The following is a 13240-nucleotide window of genomic DNA, read 5'->3' as shown; positions in this document are numbered from 1 at the left end:
GATCCATGAAAATTTGGCAACCATTTATACAAACTGTTAATTATGTGCACAATTACTTGATTTCCTTGCACACACACAGGGCTTTGCATGTGTAAACATTTTTTTTTTCCATAACACTGATTTTATCACTTTCTGAAACAATGTTGCTTTTCTTACCACGTTCTCTTCATTCAGCAAGCAACAGACAGAGCATGCAGCTGAAGACACAGGTGGCAAATAAAAGAAAACATTTGTCATAAAAACAATATATACACATTTCCATACAACATTTATTCTGCATTTTATTTTGCAGCAAGATGTAAGAGAACAGCTTAGGAGTCTGTTAAAATTATTTACAGACTTATTTCCCTTCCAATCTACAAAAACTGCTATGAAAAATACTTTTGTGGTTGGAATCAAAATCAAAACTTCATGTTAGGCTATCTCAGTACTTCGTGACCTTACAAATGGTTGCAGAATGTATGCCTTTATTGACAAAAACAGTAACTACATCTGTTAACCCTTCCAGGACAATACTTTTTATCATTATCTAGATAGAACCTCACATTGCCTTGTTTTCTCTCAGTCTACAAACAGATACCTTAAACCTAGAGAAGATACAATTTTCCTTCATGTTAGCAAGTCACCAACTAAGATCCACAGCTTCCTAGAGCGCGATTTAGGAAAACATCAGATTTCACTTTCTTAGAGCACTTCACTGTGATCAATCTGGTCTAGTTGAAGGTGTCCCTCCCTGCCCATGGCAGGGGGGTTGGAACCAGGTAGTCTCTAAAGTCCCTTCCAACCCAAACCATTCTAGGATTCCGCGATTCTACCCTTCCCTCTTATTCATAAACCACCCATACTACAGATGTAACCTTATTATTTTCCTAATGGGAGGAAATGCATTAAGACTACAAATGAAACCATAGTGACAGGAGTGACTGGTCCCATTCTATACAGTCTTTGGGAGACACAAGGCCAAACAAGTTTTGTTTCTATAACAGATTATGCCAGTAGGCAAGTCTGTTAATACAGAGGAGCTTTTTGTGTGTGTTTGTTTTTGTTGTGGTTGTTTGGGGAGGGTGTGTGTGTGTTGAGTTTGTTTTTTTTTGTTTGTTTTTTAGCACCTTCTGCATTGCATCACAGCACCATACAGAAAACATAAAAAATAACCAAGTCTATTATTTAGACAGCAATTATGCAATACTACTTGCCTTACAAAGCATCTAAAGGCTGGATATATGCCCTTACCTTAAATATTCAGGTATCAAACTCAAGCAAGAGACTATCACCCTTTGTATGACAGAGGAAACCTTCTAAAAGAAGTTTGACAATATACTACAGCAAGATCATAGTCAAAAGAATAAACAGAAGATTGAAGAACATGCTTTACAGTATTTCAGAAGCTTAATCTTTGTTGTATGTCAGAAAGATTAAAAGGATAGTTTGTTTACAAGTAGGAAACACCTCCGAGGGAAAAGAAGTTTGATAGCAGAGTTAGTATAAAAGAGTTATGTGAAGACCTAACAATTGGAAAGTGAAGCTAGGCAAGCCCATTTAATCAAAAATGCAAAGCAGAGAGTTTTGAAGAAGATCTGTGGTACTTGAAAATCAGCTAATAATTTTTCTTGCATAGAGGGCCTCAGCAGATCGTTTTTAGTGATGATCATATTTCTGAGGCTTCTCTCTGGTAAATCCTCAAGTGCAAAAAGAACAGACCATGTTAAAAGTACATCTATTACTGTGAACTGTAGCTACACTGTTCTCCTGCTTTATAGTTCATAGTAATGACATTTAGAGAACCATCTCACTGCACATTTGGGAAGAGTACAGCTGTTAGAAATCATAATGCATTTAGTTAATAACAGGTTACCTAGCACTATATAAACAACACAGCTTAGTCAGTTACAAGACAACCCCTCTTGCCAGAAATGTTATTTCTGTAGAAAGTAAAAATGACTGGAATTCTCATGCTCCACAATAGTGTATTTCTCAGTATGGTTAAAATAAAATAAATAAATAAGTAAATAAATAAATAATGTTGGGATTAGAAAAATGAGCCACAAAGTTGAATTGAAAAGTTAATAGAATATGTCAGTGCATATATAAATAAGTATATACACATATATATAGATATACAAATGCACCTACAGTCATGTGTACAATGATATGCAAAATTAAACTCTGTTCCTTTCACTTGTGCCTACATCAGCGTATATAAGCTTAGTGAACCAGGCCATGAGACCCAGAGAAAGGATGGCCTCCAAAAGCAGCTGTACAAAGGAGGTTGAATATTCCCTCCTACTCAGAAGTGTCCCGTGATGGTGGGAGAAATACAAATTCCACACACTGAATTAAGTGTTTCTGAGGTGTTATTTCCTTGTATTAGTTAACATATTAATTATCTTTTTCTGTTATTAATTAATACCCAGAATTACCAACTCCACTAACAGAATACCATAAACCAAGCTTAACATAACAAAAACAATCAATTTATTTGGCTCAAAGTTAACATTTTACCTCCTTAGGTCAGGATACAGCAAAAGCCTTGTTAGCAACCATGACCACGTTTTCACTAACTCTAAATACTCCCCTCCTACTCACTGAAATTGCCCAGATACCACACCTTAGTGTCCTCCCACCGAAATGGGCTTTCCTTTGGTAGCAGTAACACAAAGGAGAAATGCCTCTTAATCCTATAACCACAATTAGTGATAGCCTGCCATATGGAAGATACTGCTACTCTTCTCTCTGTTGCACAGAGGATATACAGTGACTCTGATTTTGAAATAAAATTATACATTTGTACCAGGTTCTCCTGACAAGGTGGTGCCTCTGAGGGCCTGCAGGGCTGCTGCACGTGGCAATGCCGGGGTTGCCCCGTGCTGGCCCCAATGACCCCACCGCAGAGCATGGATGGGCCCAGCAGCCATGGGTGGGCACCTTAGGAACAGCATCTTAGGGGTAACTTATCCCTAAATTAAGGATTCTTCAGCTCTTGTGGCTCATTTGCTTTTAAATTGTGATTTTAACAGAACAGAATTTAACATTAACAGAATGGATGTAAGCACTTTACCATTTTACCAACTAAGAGTGAGATTGAGCTAAGTCCTGGTTGTGTTTGGGGTCTTCTACAGAGTCCCTGCAGTAGGTTTACCTTCCCAAACTGAAGGAAAGGACAATTTAGATGCATATCTCAACTTCCCTGTCCAATGCAGCTAGTCGCTTCTGCTCATAGGCCACAGGTGGAGTGACACTGGAGACCCGTAACCTACCACGAGGCCCCGGAAGCTGTGAACTTGGAGGAGCCAGGCCTACTGCCACACTCCGGCTGGCACAGCCTGAGAGGCACTCAGTTAAAACATGGACATGTTTGTTACTCAGCTGGAATTACTGAAAAGGAATTGTAAAAACAGACTCTAGAGAAAGTATTGGAAAGCACTGTAGCATTAAAATCTTTTGTTACATAGCAGTGGGTCCAGAATTTAAGCAACTGACAGATTTGGGAGCTCCACGTAAGCAAATAATGCAAACCTAAGGCTTACCCAATTGCTGTCACAGATTGCTAGCGAAGGGGAAGAACGTGAGCTGCCAGGAAAGGTACTGCTTCTGAAGGCAAGCTCAGCCACTTCTACTTAATGCAGGCTCAGCTCAGCTCCAGCTGGCACCACCAAACTATGGCTCCACCATAGATTCCATAATCCATGGTAATAAATACAGATTTGTATTTGACAATTATTTTATGTGTGTATTTTAAAATAGAAAGACACAAACTCTGGATGAGATTCCAGAGGAACAAGATTGACTGAACTTCCACCAAGTGTGTAGCTGCCTGTGTACAGTCTCCCTTTATAATGTCTTTAAACACTTCCTAGGCTATTTAAGTGAAAGCATTTAATAGACTAAATTAAAACATTATCTTCCTAGCACTTCCCAGATAACATCACATACTAGAACAGTAACCCACAGAAGAACTTATCACCTACTCCTTGAAATGTCTTTGTTAAGAAAAAGAAATTTAATCCATTTCTAATTATTTTATTTGGATCAGTTGAATTTAGGGAGTATATTCTTTCTTTGTCTTGTTTATGATGCTACATGCCGTGGTGTTTCTTCACGCTAACATTTTAAATGAAACAGTAATTATATCCGCTCTCCTTCAAATAATCTAGATCAAACAGAGAATGCCTGTTACTAATTTAGTCCCTGCATCTGGTGGTAGTAGTGGGATTAACAGTGATTTCAAACTTCACACACAGCTTGTTTCAGGAAAACATTGCAAACGCGCAGATTAGCCATTTGCTTCTAGATTTTTTATTTTATTTTTTTCAGCGCTTTCACTATTTGAGTCCCACTGGCATCACTAGAACTTCTCTGGGAGAACTGGGACAGTAGAATTGCAGGCATATCCATTTTTGTGCAATGGAAGCAGTAACACATGGGCAAAAATGTGTGTAACTCAACAAGTCACTACTGAGGAGACAGCTGTGTTGCCATTGTGCAGTATACAACCCCAAAAATTCTTCTAGCAGGCTTTGAAGCATTAAATATCTCAAAAGTATGTGAACTAAATCATCTCAATAAACACCTCATATATTTGTAAAGTATGAAATTCATCACCATAAGATAAAAGTTTCAGACACTCACTTAGAATAAAAATATCTAATTTGCGTAGACATACCAAGAGTTACAATTGGTTCAGAACAGGTCTCAGGCCTGATAAAGGATACAACAAAGACAGTAGTTGATGTCTGGGAATAGCAGATTAAAGGATGAACAGACGAGACTCAAGTGTTAAACACAGTAATATAAAATAATAATAAAAAAAAATAAAAATAAATCCAGAAAACCCAGTAATAGAATAATCAACACGGAACAAAACAGCTTCTGAAGTGAAATATTCTCTCCATAAATCATGACAGCTCCCCTTGAACTAAGCTGATTTACAACGCAAACATAACCAAAAAAAAAAAAAAAGAGAAAAAGAAATCTGGAAAGCAAAACCATACAACTACAAAATAAACCGCAGGTTTAGTAGAAACACAAGAGACTTCTGACAGCCTTTTAAATAACTCTGAGGAGAGCTTCAGTCTTCTGAAATTGAATTCTTACGAGTGAAATGAAAACAGCCAACCCTGAAACTTTAGCAAATAGTTTTGAAAAAAAGCAGCTTCTAAATCTAGTTGAATTTCTTTCCTGCTTTATTTTGTCAGAAGATTGCTTTTTAAGTAAAAGATGAATTAACACTTAGCTATGCTTTGGAGACCATTTAAGTCAGTAACTGGGATAAAGATTCCATACATAACCATATAATAAAGGACTAAGTAAGTCAAAAGTAAATTCCACTCTAAATATATTGGTTATATTGAATTCTACTTTTAGTCATTTCACTAAGATATTTCATACTTCCTATGTCTTAAGAAGAAGAAACAAAATAAGAGATCCTAATTTTTAATAGAAAATACTGAAGCATTTGATTAGTTGCTGAGGGAAAAAGAGAGATGCTCAGTGAGATTTTAAGACCTTCCTGATAGGAAAAATAATATTAATTGACTTTTCACAAAACTAAACTTTTTCCGTACAACTTCCTGATGCGTCTAAAGTGTGCTTCTACAGTAATTAATTTTTCCATCTAAAAGCATATGCCATGGTCCTCATTAGAGCATTTGAGAGGCATAAAATCTCCACTATGTTGAGAATAACTACATCTAGCTCTGGTAAATCAAGCAGCCAGCTTCTGTCTTATTTCCTTTAAAAGAAAACTACTTCACAGAACAAGTAAATGCAAAGAATCTATTTTTATGCATCTGAAGGATATATTCCATTTACACGTACACTACCAAATAGCTTTTACCTTCACTCATCTCCACAATCTCAGTTCCATTATCAGACATACTGCATGTGTATTAGTACACTCTCAGATTCTGAGAGAACTAATTCTGGGGGGCAGGGTTGTGGTTGTTTTTTGTTTTGTTTTGTTTTTTAACATGTCCTCCCCTCCCCCAAGACAAAATCAAGGTGAGGTACAGAGCATAATTCAGTTCAGAGACCCAGCCGCCAGCAGGATAACACTAAGATAAGTGTTCCTCCAACATGTACACAACTCTACACTTCTGCTCCGACAGGTTTTGCTCACCCAAACTATCTATATAAGGTGTCAATAGCACATATGCTCTATAACATGCTATACAAACAGAGGAAAGGTGCAGTAGAGCATCTGATTTCATGTGCTTTGAACTGAAGAAACACTCCCAGAAATCTTTTCTGGCCAGAAAAATGCCATGGGGACCTGGAGAGACCTGAGTAAACACGACCAGTTGCTCTGGAGGGTGGCTTTGACAGGCCGGGGCCAGGTCACTACATAGTACTTTGGCAACGTTATGCTAACTTCAGCAGTGCCTCTGGGAAAGAAACACATACACAGAAGCATCTCAAAAATAAATAAATAAATAAAGAAAGAATAGAACAGAGCAATAGTCCACTCGTCAAACAGCTCCACAGCCACAGATGACTGAAGTGGTAGGATCCTGGCTGGGAGGTAGCACAGTACATCTCCAAGGGCCACAGACACTGGAAGACTGGGGACCACTGACACTCAGCCATTTTGTCCAAAAGTCTGCTGGGGGACTTCCCATACCAGTGTGATGGAGGAAAAAAAAGAGAGGCAAGGGGTTTTCAAAGAGAGAGAGAGGTTAACAAAAAAAACCCTCCAACCAACCAAGAAATCTACAACACCACACAGAAAATCTGGTGCAACGTAACAAAATGAAGAGAAGCTGGGTTCTTAAGCAGTTAAAAAAAAAAATCTAAATATAAAATAAAACCCAACAGGATAGTTTGCCCTAACAATCTTCTGTTGAAAAGAAAAAAAATAGTTTATATGGAATGCAGAGGAGACTGATACACAAGATCCATCATTTGTAATGGTTTTCAATCACAAAACCTTTCTGAGAAAGTAAGCTAGAAATTTCATCTGAAGGTCTTCCTAGCACTTTTGCTGTTAAAATTTTATATGCTTCTCTTAATAAGCATACTAGTAGATATAATGCAAGATAAAACGATATCCTAGTCACTATTACTCATTCCACATATCACTTAATACTTTTATGTATTTCAAAAAGCCAAATCATATTACATCTGAAATAAGAACACGTGTAGGAGTAAGTCAAATTATTTATCAAGCAGAGAAGTATGAAAACAAGTAGATTTACAGTATTGACATGGAATAAAGGATCTGAAAGGGCTACCTTCTTCCTGAACCTCAAAATGACTAAGAGTAACATTATTTTGCCTTCTTTATGATGTCAGAAACGGATCTTTTTAATGCTGCACTTAAACATGCTGCTTTTCTTAGTACAAATATAGTTAAAACTAAATTTTCTACTACTCATATACCAGACAGAAATTAATTAAGAACTGAATTTCCTGGAAGAAGGATTTGGCACAGTCTGTACCCATATTTTCCCTGGGCTCATAACATCAAAAATACAGTATTTTTCTGTGTGGTTTCAAGGATGAGCTCTGTTCAGCTCGAGGGTAGTCTCTACTTCACACTTCTCTTTTACACAAGAAGAGAAAGATTTATCCCATTACTGCTCCATCATGCTCTCCACTGAGAAACCAGAGAGAGTAGATTATCCCTCAGTATTGTTTTATTCTTTGAAACTGAAAAAGAAGAACACAATAAAAAGGAGAAGACTAATATGTTAATCAAAGAAAGGGGGGAAATGGTATTTATGGACAAGAAAACAACTAAGCATAAAACTAACACAGCCATACCAAGCTAGATATTTGTGGTGGTTTTACCCAGCTGGGCAGCTGAGCTTCACCACAACCACTCTCTCACTCCCCCTCCTCAAAGGGAAAGGAGAGGAAATACGATGGAAAGGGCTCAAGAGTTGAGATAAGAACAGGGAGACCACTCACCAATTATCATCATGGGCAACACAAACTCAGCACAGGGAGATAAATGTAATTTATTACTTATTACTAACAAGCTAGAGCAGCGAGAAACTAAAAACAAACTAAAGACACCTTCTCCCCATCCACCCTCTTATACATCCTCCCCCCGGGTGGTGCAGGGGAATGGGGGCTGCGGTCAGTCCATGACACATCGTCTCTGCCGCTCCTTCGCAGTCACTCTCTGACCCTGCTCCATATGGGGTCCCTCCCATGGGATGCCGTCCTTCCTGAACTGAGCCTGGGGGGGCTGCCCACAGGCAGCAGCTCTTCAAGAGCTGCTCCCACACGGCTCCGTACCACGGGGTCCATCCCCCAGGAGCAAACTGCTCCAGCACGGGTCCCCCACGGGCGGCAGCTCCCCCCAGACCCCCTGCTCCTGCGTGGGCTCCTCTCCACGGGCTGCAGCTCCGGCCCGGGGCCTGCTCCTGCGGGGGCTCTCCATGGGCCGCAGCCTCCTCCAGGCCACATCCACCTGCTCCACCGGGGGCTCCTCCACGGGCTGCAGCGTGGAGATCTGCTCCGTGTGGGACCCATGGGCTGCAGGGGGACAGCCTGCTCCACCACTGTGGCCTCTCCACAGGCCACAGGGGAACTTCTGCTCCAGTGCCTGGAGCACCTTCTGCCCTCCTTCTGCACTGACCTTGGGGTCTGCAGGGATGGTTCTCTCCCATTTTCTCAATCCTCTCTCCCAGCTGCTTTTTTTTTTTTTTTTCCCCCTTCCTTAAATCTGCTCTCCAGAGGCCCAACCAGTGTCACAGGCTTGGCTCTGGCCAGCGACAGGTCCCTTTTGGAGCCATCTGGAGCTGGCTCTGATCTGACATGGGGCAGCTGCTGGGCTCTGCTCACAGAGGCTGCCCCTGCAGCCCCCCTGCTACCAAACCCTTGCTATGTAAACCAAGTACAGCATTAAAAAAGCAACTGAAAGATCAAAAGACATTAACATGACATAGACATTTTTTACAGTGCACTCTCACAGTCTAACAACCCAGCTATAGTGACAGCAAGAATATCTTTTTCCCTCTGCTAGTATAGATTTGAAGTGTTAAGTAATAGCAATAATAGGAGTAGAAAAGTTGGTTTCACATATTTTGGAGTGACCTAGGGAACCATATTGAAAAACCTTAAGATTAGAGAGGGCAAACCCATGTGGACATCAAATGCCGTGTTTCTTTCTCTCACTCCCAGCCAAACTAGGGTTTTATAATATGACCAAAAGTATCTGTTAGTCATTGCTAATTTGGTTCAAATATTTTTTAACCCAAAGTGTTGTGTTCATATGTGAAAGGCATAGATAAAGCAATTTCCCAAAAGTGAAGATAGTGCCATTTTTTTGGTATGAAATAAATATTTCTGTTTGGAAATGAGAGCAAGGCACTCAGTGCGAGTTGCAGTTTGCAAGTATTATGCTCTATGACCAAATCTTTTCAGCTACTTTCAGCTCCAATGATGCATAAAAGGCTTAAGTAGGGCAAAGGATTCCTACAGGTGCTTACGGGGAAGAATGCCAAGACAGACATGATGAACCACAAATGTATTTTCTTCCTTTACAGAGGAGTTTTATGCTGGATATAGAACGGTAACCACATATCTCTTCAGGAAAATACTGCTCATAGCTTACTTCTTTTAAAAATGCTTAAAGAATAGCTCAGATTTCTTCCTACTGATATTCCTGGGCATCATGAACTCCAACTGGCACCGTACTGGATCATTAGTAGTTTGAAATAGTTTTCAAAGCATGTATTTATAAAAGCAGATATCATTGTACCCTGACTGATTACTTAGAGTTGACAGACCTATCTAGGACTTCTGAGGAACAACTGTACCATGAGATGTGTGAAATGTTCCCAGTCATTCTCTTTCTAGTAATAATAAATGAGTTTTTCTGGTTTTGTATCTGGAGATTGCAAGTTTTTACTGCACAAAAGCGTTACAGAAACCTATTTATCTCTGCCCCCTAGGGAAAACCAGCTAGCCACAAAGGGTGGTTTAAGAGATTACATAATGGCACTTACTACAGACTATTTAATAGCTATAAAACCTAAAAGAAAATTTACTGACTTGCCGATTGCCTTTATTTAAAGATAGGAGATTTTTGTCCTTTCAGAAACCACTTTATTGTTCAGCAATATGAGACACAGAACTCCTGCAAGCACTGGGTGGCTTTGTTCTGTTTCTCTAAGACTGTGTGGTTTTCTGAATTAACGGTGAAGAAACATCACCAGAAGCAATTAAAAAAAATACATGATTTTGCCTTTTCAATGTTAAATTAATTACATATAAACATATACTAAAGATTCATGGAGAGGAATCTCATTAAGAGATTTCTGCATAAGTACCAATTAGGGCTCCACTGCATGGATTTTATAAAAATGAGCCTCTGAGAGGTGTTGTCTATTGGAGCCTGAAACAGTCATCACTCTAGATTTTGTTCTCAGAAATACATAATTTTGACCCTCTCTTTACACACCAGTGTTATGTGGAACTCAGTATCAAGTTAAAAATGACAAATGCTGTTTCCCACTTAGGCAAAGATCATCTATACTGGCATTTCAAACATTAACAGGTTCCAGAGACGGACCCTTAAACACTGCTGTGTTTTTGTTTTTATATCCCAAAATACAGGCCTATTCTTCTCTAAATTTATAGACCAACTATATTAACAGCCTTGGTATTCTAAATGTTTATCATCATTCTCAGCTAATTCTACAAAAAATACAGGTTAGTGAAATCAGAAATGATAAGCTTAAAAGCAAAAACACGCTATCTTAAAAAAAGATTCAGCCACAAATGTGGGATGGAAATTTCACAGGCTGTGACTTACCTAAGTTTCAAGAATGAGTATGAAAAAAAATGGAAAAAAAAAAAAGATTCAGCTAAAGAAAAAAAGATTACATTATTATATAATGTGGGAGACGGTGTCAAAGGCTTTACTGAAATCAAGATACACAATGCCCACTGCCTTTCCATCACCTATCCACATGGTTATATCCTCATAAAAGGCTATCAGGTTGTTCAAGCATGACTTCCCCTTGGTGAAAGCACGTTGACGGCCTCTAATGACCCTCTCATCCTTGATATGACTCGAGATGACGCCAAGGATAAGTTGTTCCATCGCCTTACCAGGGATGGAGGTGAGGCTGACCGGTCTATAGTTAACCAAGTCCTCCTCTTGCCCTTTTTGACGGCCGGAGTGACATTTGCTTTCCTCCAGTGTTCAGGCACCTCTCCCGATGCCCACGACTTACCAAAGATGATGGAGAGTAGCCTATCAGTGTATATCCCTTTGGCCAGTCTGAGTCACCTGTCCGGGGTCTGTCCCCTCCCAGCTTCTGCTGCGCCCCCAGCCTCCTCGCTGGCAGGGCAGCACAAGAAGCTGACAAGTCCTTGGCTCTGGGTATGCACTGCTCTGCCACAACTAAACCATCAGGGTGTTATCAGGATTATTCTCATGCGAAATCCAAAACACAGAACCACACCAGCCACTGTGAAGAGAATTACCAATATCCCATCCAAAACCAGGACAAGATGCCACATCTTCAGGAGGGCTGGTGGATGGCACAGCAGGGCTCCCACAGTCAGAAGGGGAGACGAGTCCACATGCAGTCCCCAAAGTGCCAAATAGGAGAGGAGAGCATTTTTACCAGGAGGTGGTGTTGGTGGTTTTTTTTCTTGCTTATTAACCAATCTTGGGAAGAGCTCATCACAAACCATCTCAAAGGGACCCCAACACTGAATTCCAGCACTGCTTTCCAGCAGACCTGAAGCCTTTCCTTCTCCAGAAGAACTGCTGCCCCTCTCGCTTCTTTGCTCAGTCTGCTGGTATGCTTTGGGCACTGCCACGGAGGCTCTGGCTGCATCTTCAAGCACCCTCTCTTTAGCGCTCTCGTCCCCAGACTGAGACACCTCCCAGCATCCCCCCTCCCCAAGCCCATGGTGGTCCTCTGAGGGACTCCTCCTGTGACACCAGTACAGCAGCCAGGTCCCCTCCTCCCCTCTCCCTTGGGGCTCCATGAAGAAGAGATTCCACTTCTTCAAGTGGCACGGGGGGTGCGAAAGAAGAGCTCACACAAGCCTCAACAATTATCAAAAGAACTATTTATTTACACAATGTCTTACAGGCAAGCCTGCAAGACATCCAGTCTGGTGGTTCTGCCCAAGTTAGTGGTGGGCGCGGAGGCTACGCCGCGCGTAGGGAGCTGTCTGGGCACTCCTGCGTTGCTCTTGCCGGGCTCTGACAGTGGACACCAAAGACATGCCAGGGTAGCTCCATGCTTGTTCTCTCTGCGGTGGATCCACCTCCATGGGTTCTTCCGCATCTCGTGGTGAATCCACGTCCATGGGCTCCTCCCTGGTGGCTGGCAGATGGACATGCCTGTGTCCCTGGTTGTTGGCAGGACGATTGGCGGGCCGTGGTCCCACACCATTCTTTGTCCAAACGACAAGCCGGGGCCTCGCGTTGGTCGCTGCTGGCTTCAGAGCCACGCTCTGCGTTCCGCTGCTCACACGGACGCTGGCCATCGCCGCCTTGCCAGAATAGCCATTCGTCGGCCCGGTCTGCTTTGTTTGATTCTGGGGCCTTGCACTGCTCCCTGATGGCTTCACAGCCGCGCTCTGCGTTCCGCTGTTGACATGAACGCTGGCCATCGCTCTTGTGAGAGAGCTGATCTTCCTCCTCCTATTCTGTTTTTTCTTCTTATGACGCAGCCTCCTCCTTGGGCCTGAGAACAACGCCAGTCTCTTCATTGCCACACTCAATGATGGGCAGCCACCCGTCTTCCTGCTCTGGCTCCTCTTGCTTCCGAGCATCCTTTGCGCTTGAAAGCCTCGAAGCCTCGCAAGTGGTGGGCCGGCTGCGAGGCTCCTGTATTTATAGGGCCCAGAAGGAAAGGCGCGGTGGTGGTGGCTGCTGTGACATAAGCAGGCCGCTGTGATGGCCATTGTGACGGTGGCCCACACCTGTAGCCAAACATGGCCGTGTTGCCATGGCAAGGAGCTTCAGCCTGAGGGCGTCTCCCCTCCAGGCCCTAAGGACATCGGGGGCCTCCACCAGTCGCCCTCTGTTGCGCTGGCCCATAGGAGGGGAAAGTTGCAAGAGAAGTTGAAAGGCAAAGAATTGTGCCCTGCTGAGAGACACGTTGGTACTACGCTAATGAGGAACTCCAAAAGCAGGCACTGGTTCGGAAGGCGTCGTGGTGGAAGCGGGCAGGCAGCTAAACCCCACAGAGCTGTTCACTCCCTGCACTGCCCTCCACCCCCCGCAGTGGGATAGGGGAGAGAACTGGGAAAAAAAGAAGGT

The 13240-nt window shown here is 42.0% G+C and overlaps 1 protein-coding gene across 22 annotated transcripts in view; it reads right to left on the bottom strand.

Annotated features, from left to right (window-relative positions):
• LOC308189761 (uncharacterized protein) overlaps positions 1–13240 on the bottom strand; it is a 595077-nt gene that overhangs the window by 432990 nt on the left and 148847 nt on the right. For 17 of the 22 annotated variants that reach the window (XM_080580235.1, XM_080580224.1, XM_080580221.1 and 14 more), the window contains one exon: positions 11985–13222. The exons of the other annotated variants lie outside the window; for them this stretch is intronic. In XM_080580235.1, the coding sequence (XP_080436361.1) occupies positions 12103–12882 (780 nt within the window). In that variant the 5' untranslated portion in view covers positions 12883–13222 and the 3' untranslated portion in view covers positions 11985–12102. Of the gene's footprint in view, positions 1–11984; positions 13223–13240 lie in introns of those variants that run through there. 22 annotated transcript variants of the gene reach the window in all.

The sequence above is a fragment of the Anser brachyrhynchus genome (genome assembly GCF_964034855.1).
Source record: "Anser brachyrhynchus genome assembly, chromosome: 2".
Classification (NCBI taxonomy): domain Eukaryota; kingdom Metazoa; phylum Chordata; class Aves; order Anseriformes; family Anatidae; genus Anser; species Anser brachyrhynchus.
The sequence above is the reverse complement of the archived record's forward strand: the minus strand, read 5'-3'. Positions and strand labels throughout refer to the sequence as shown.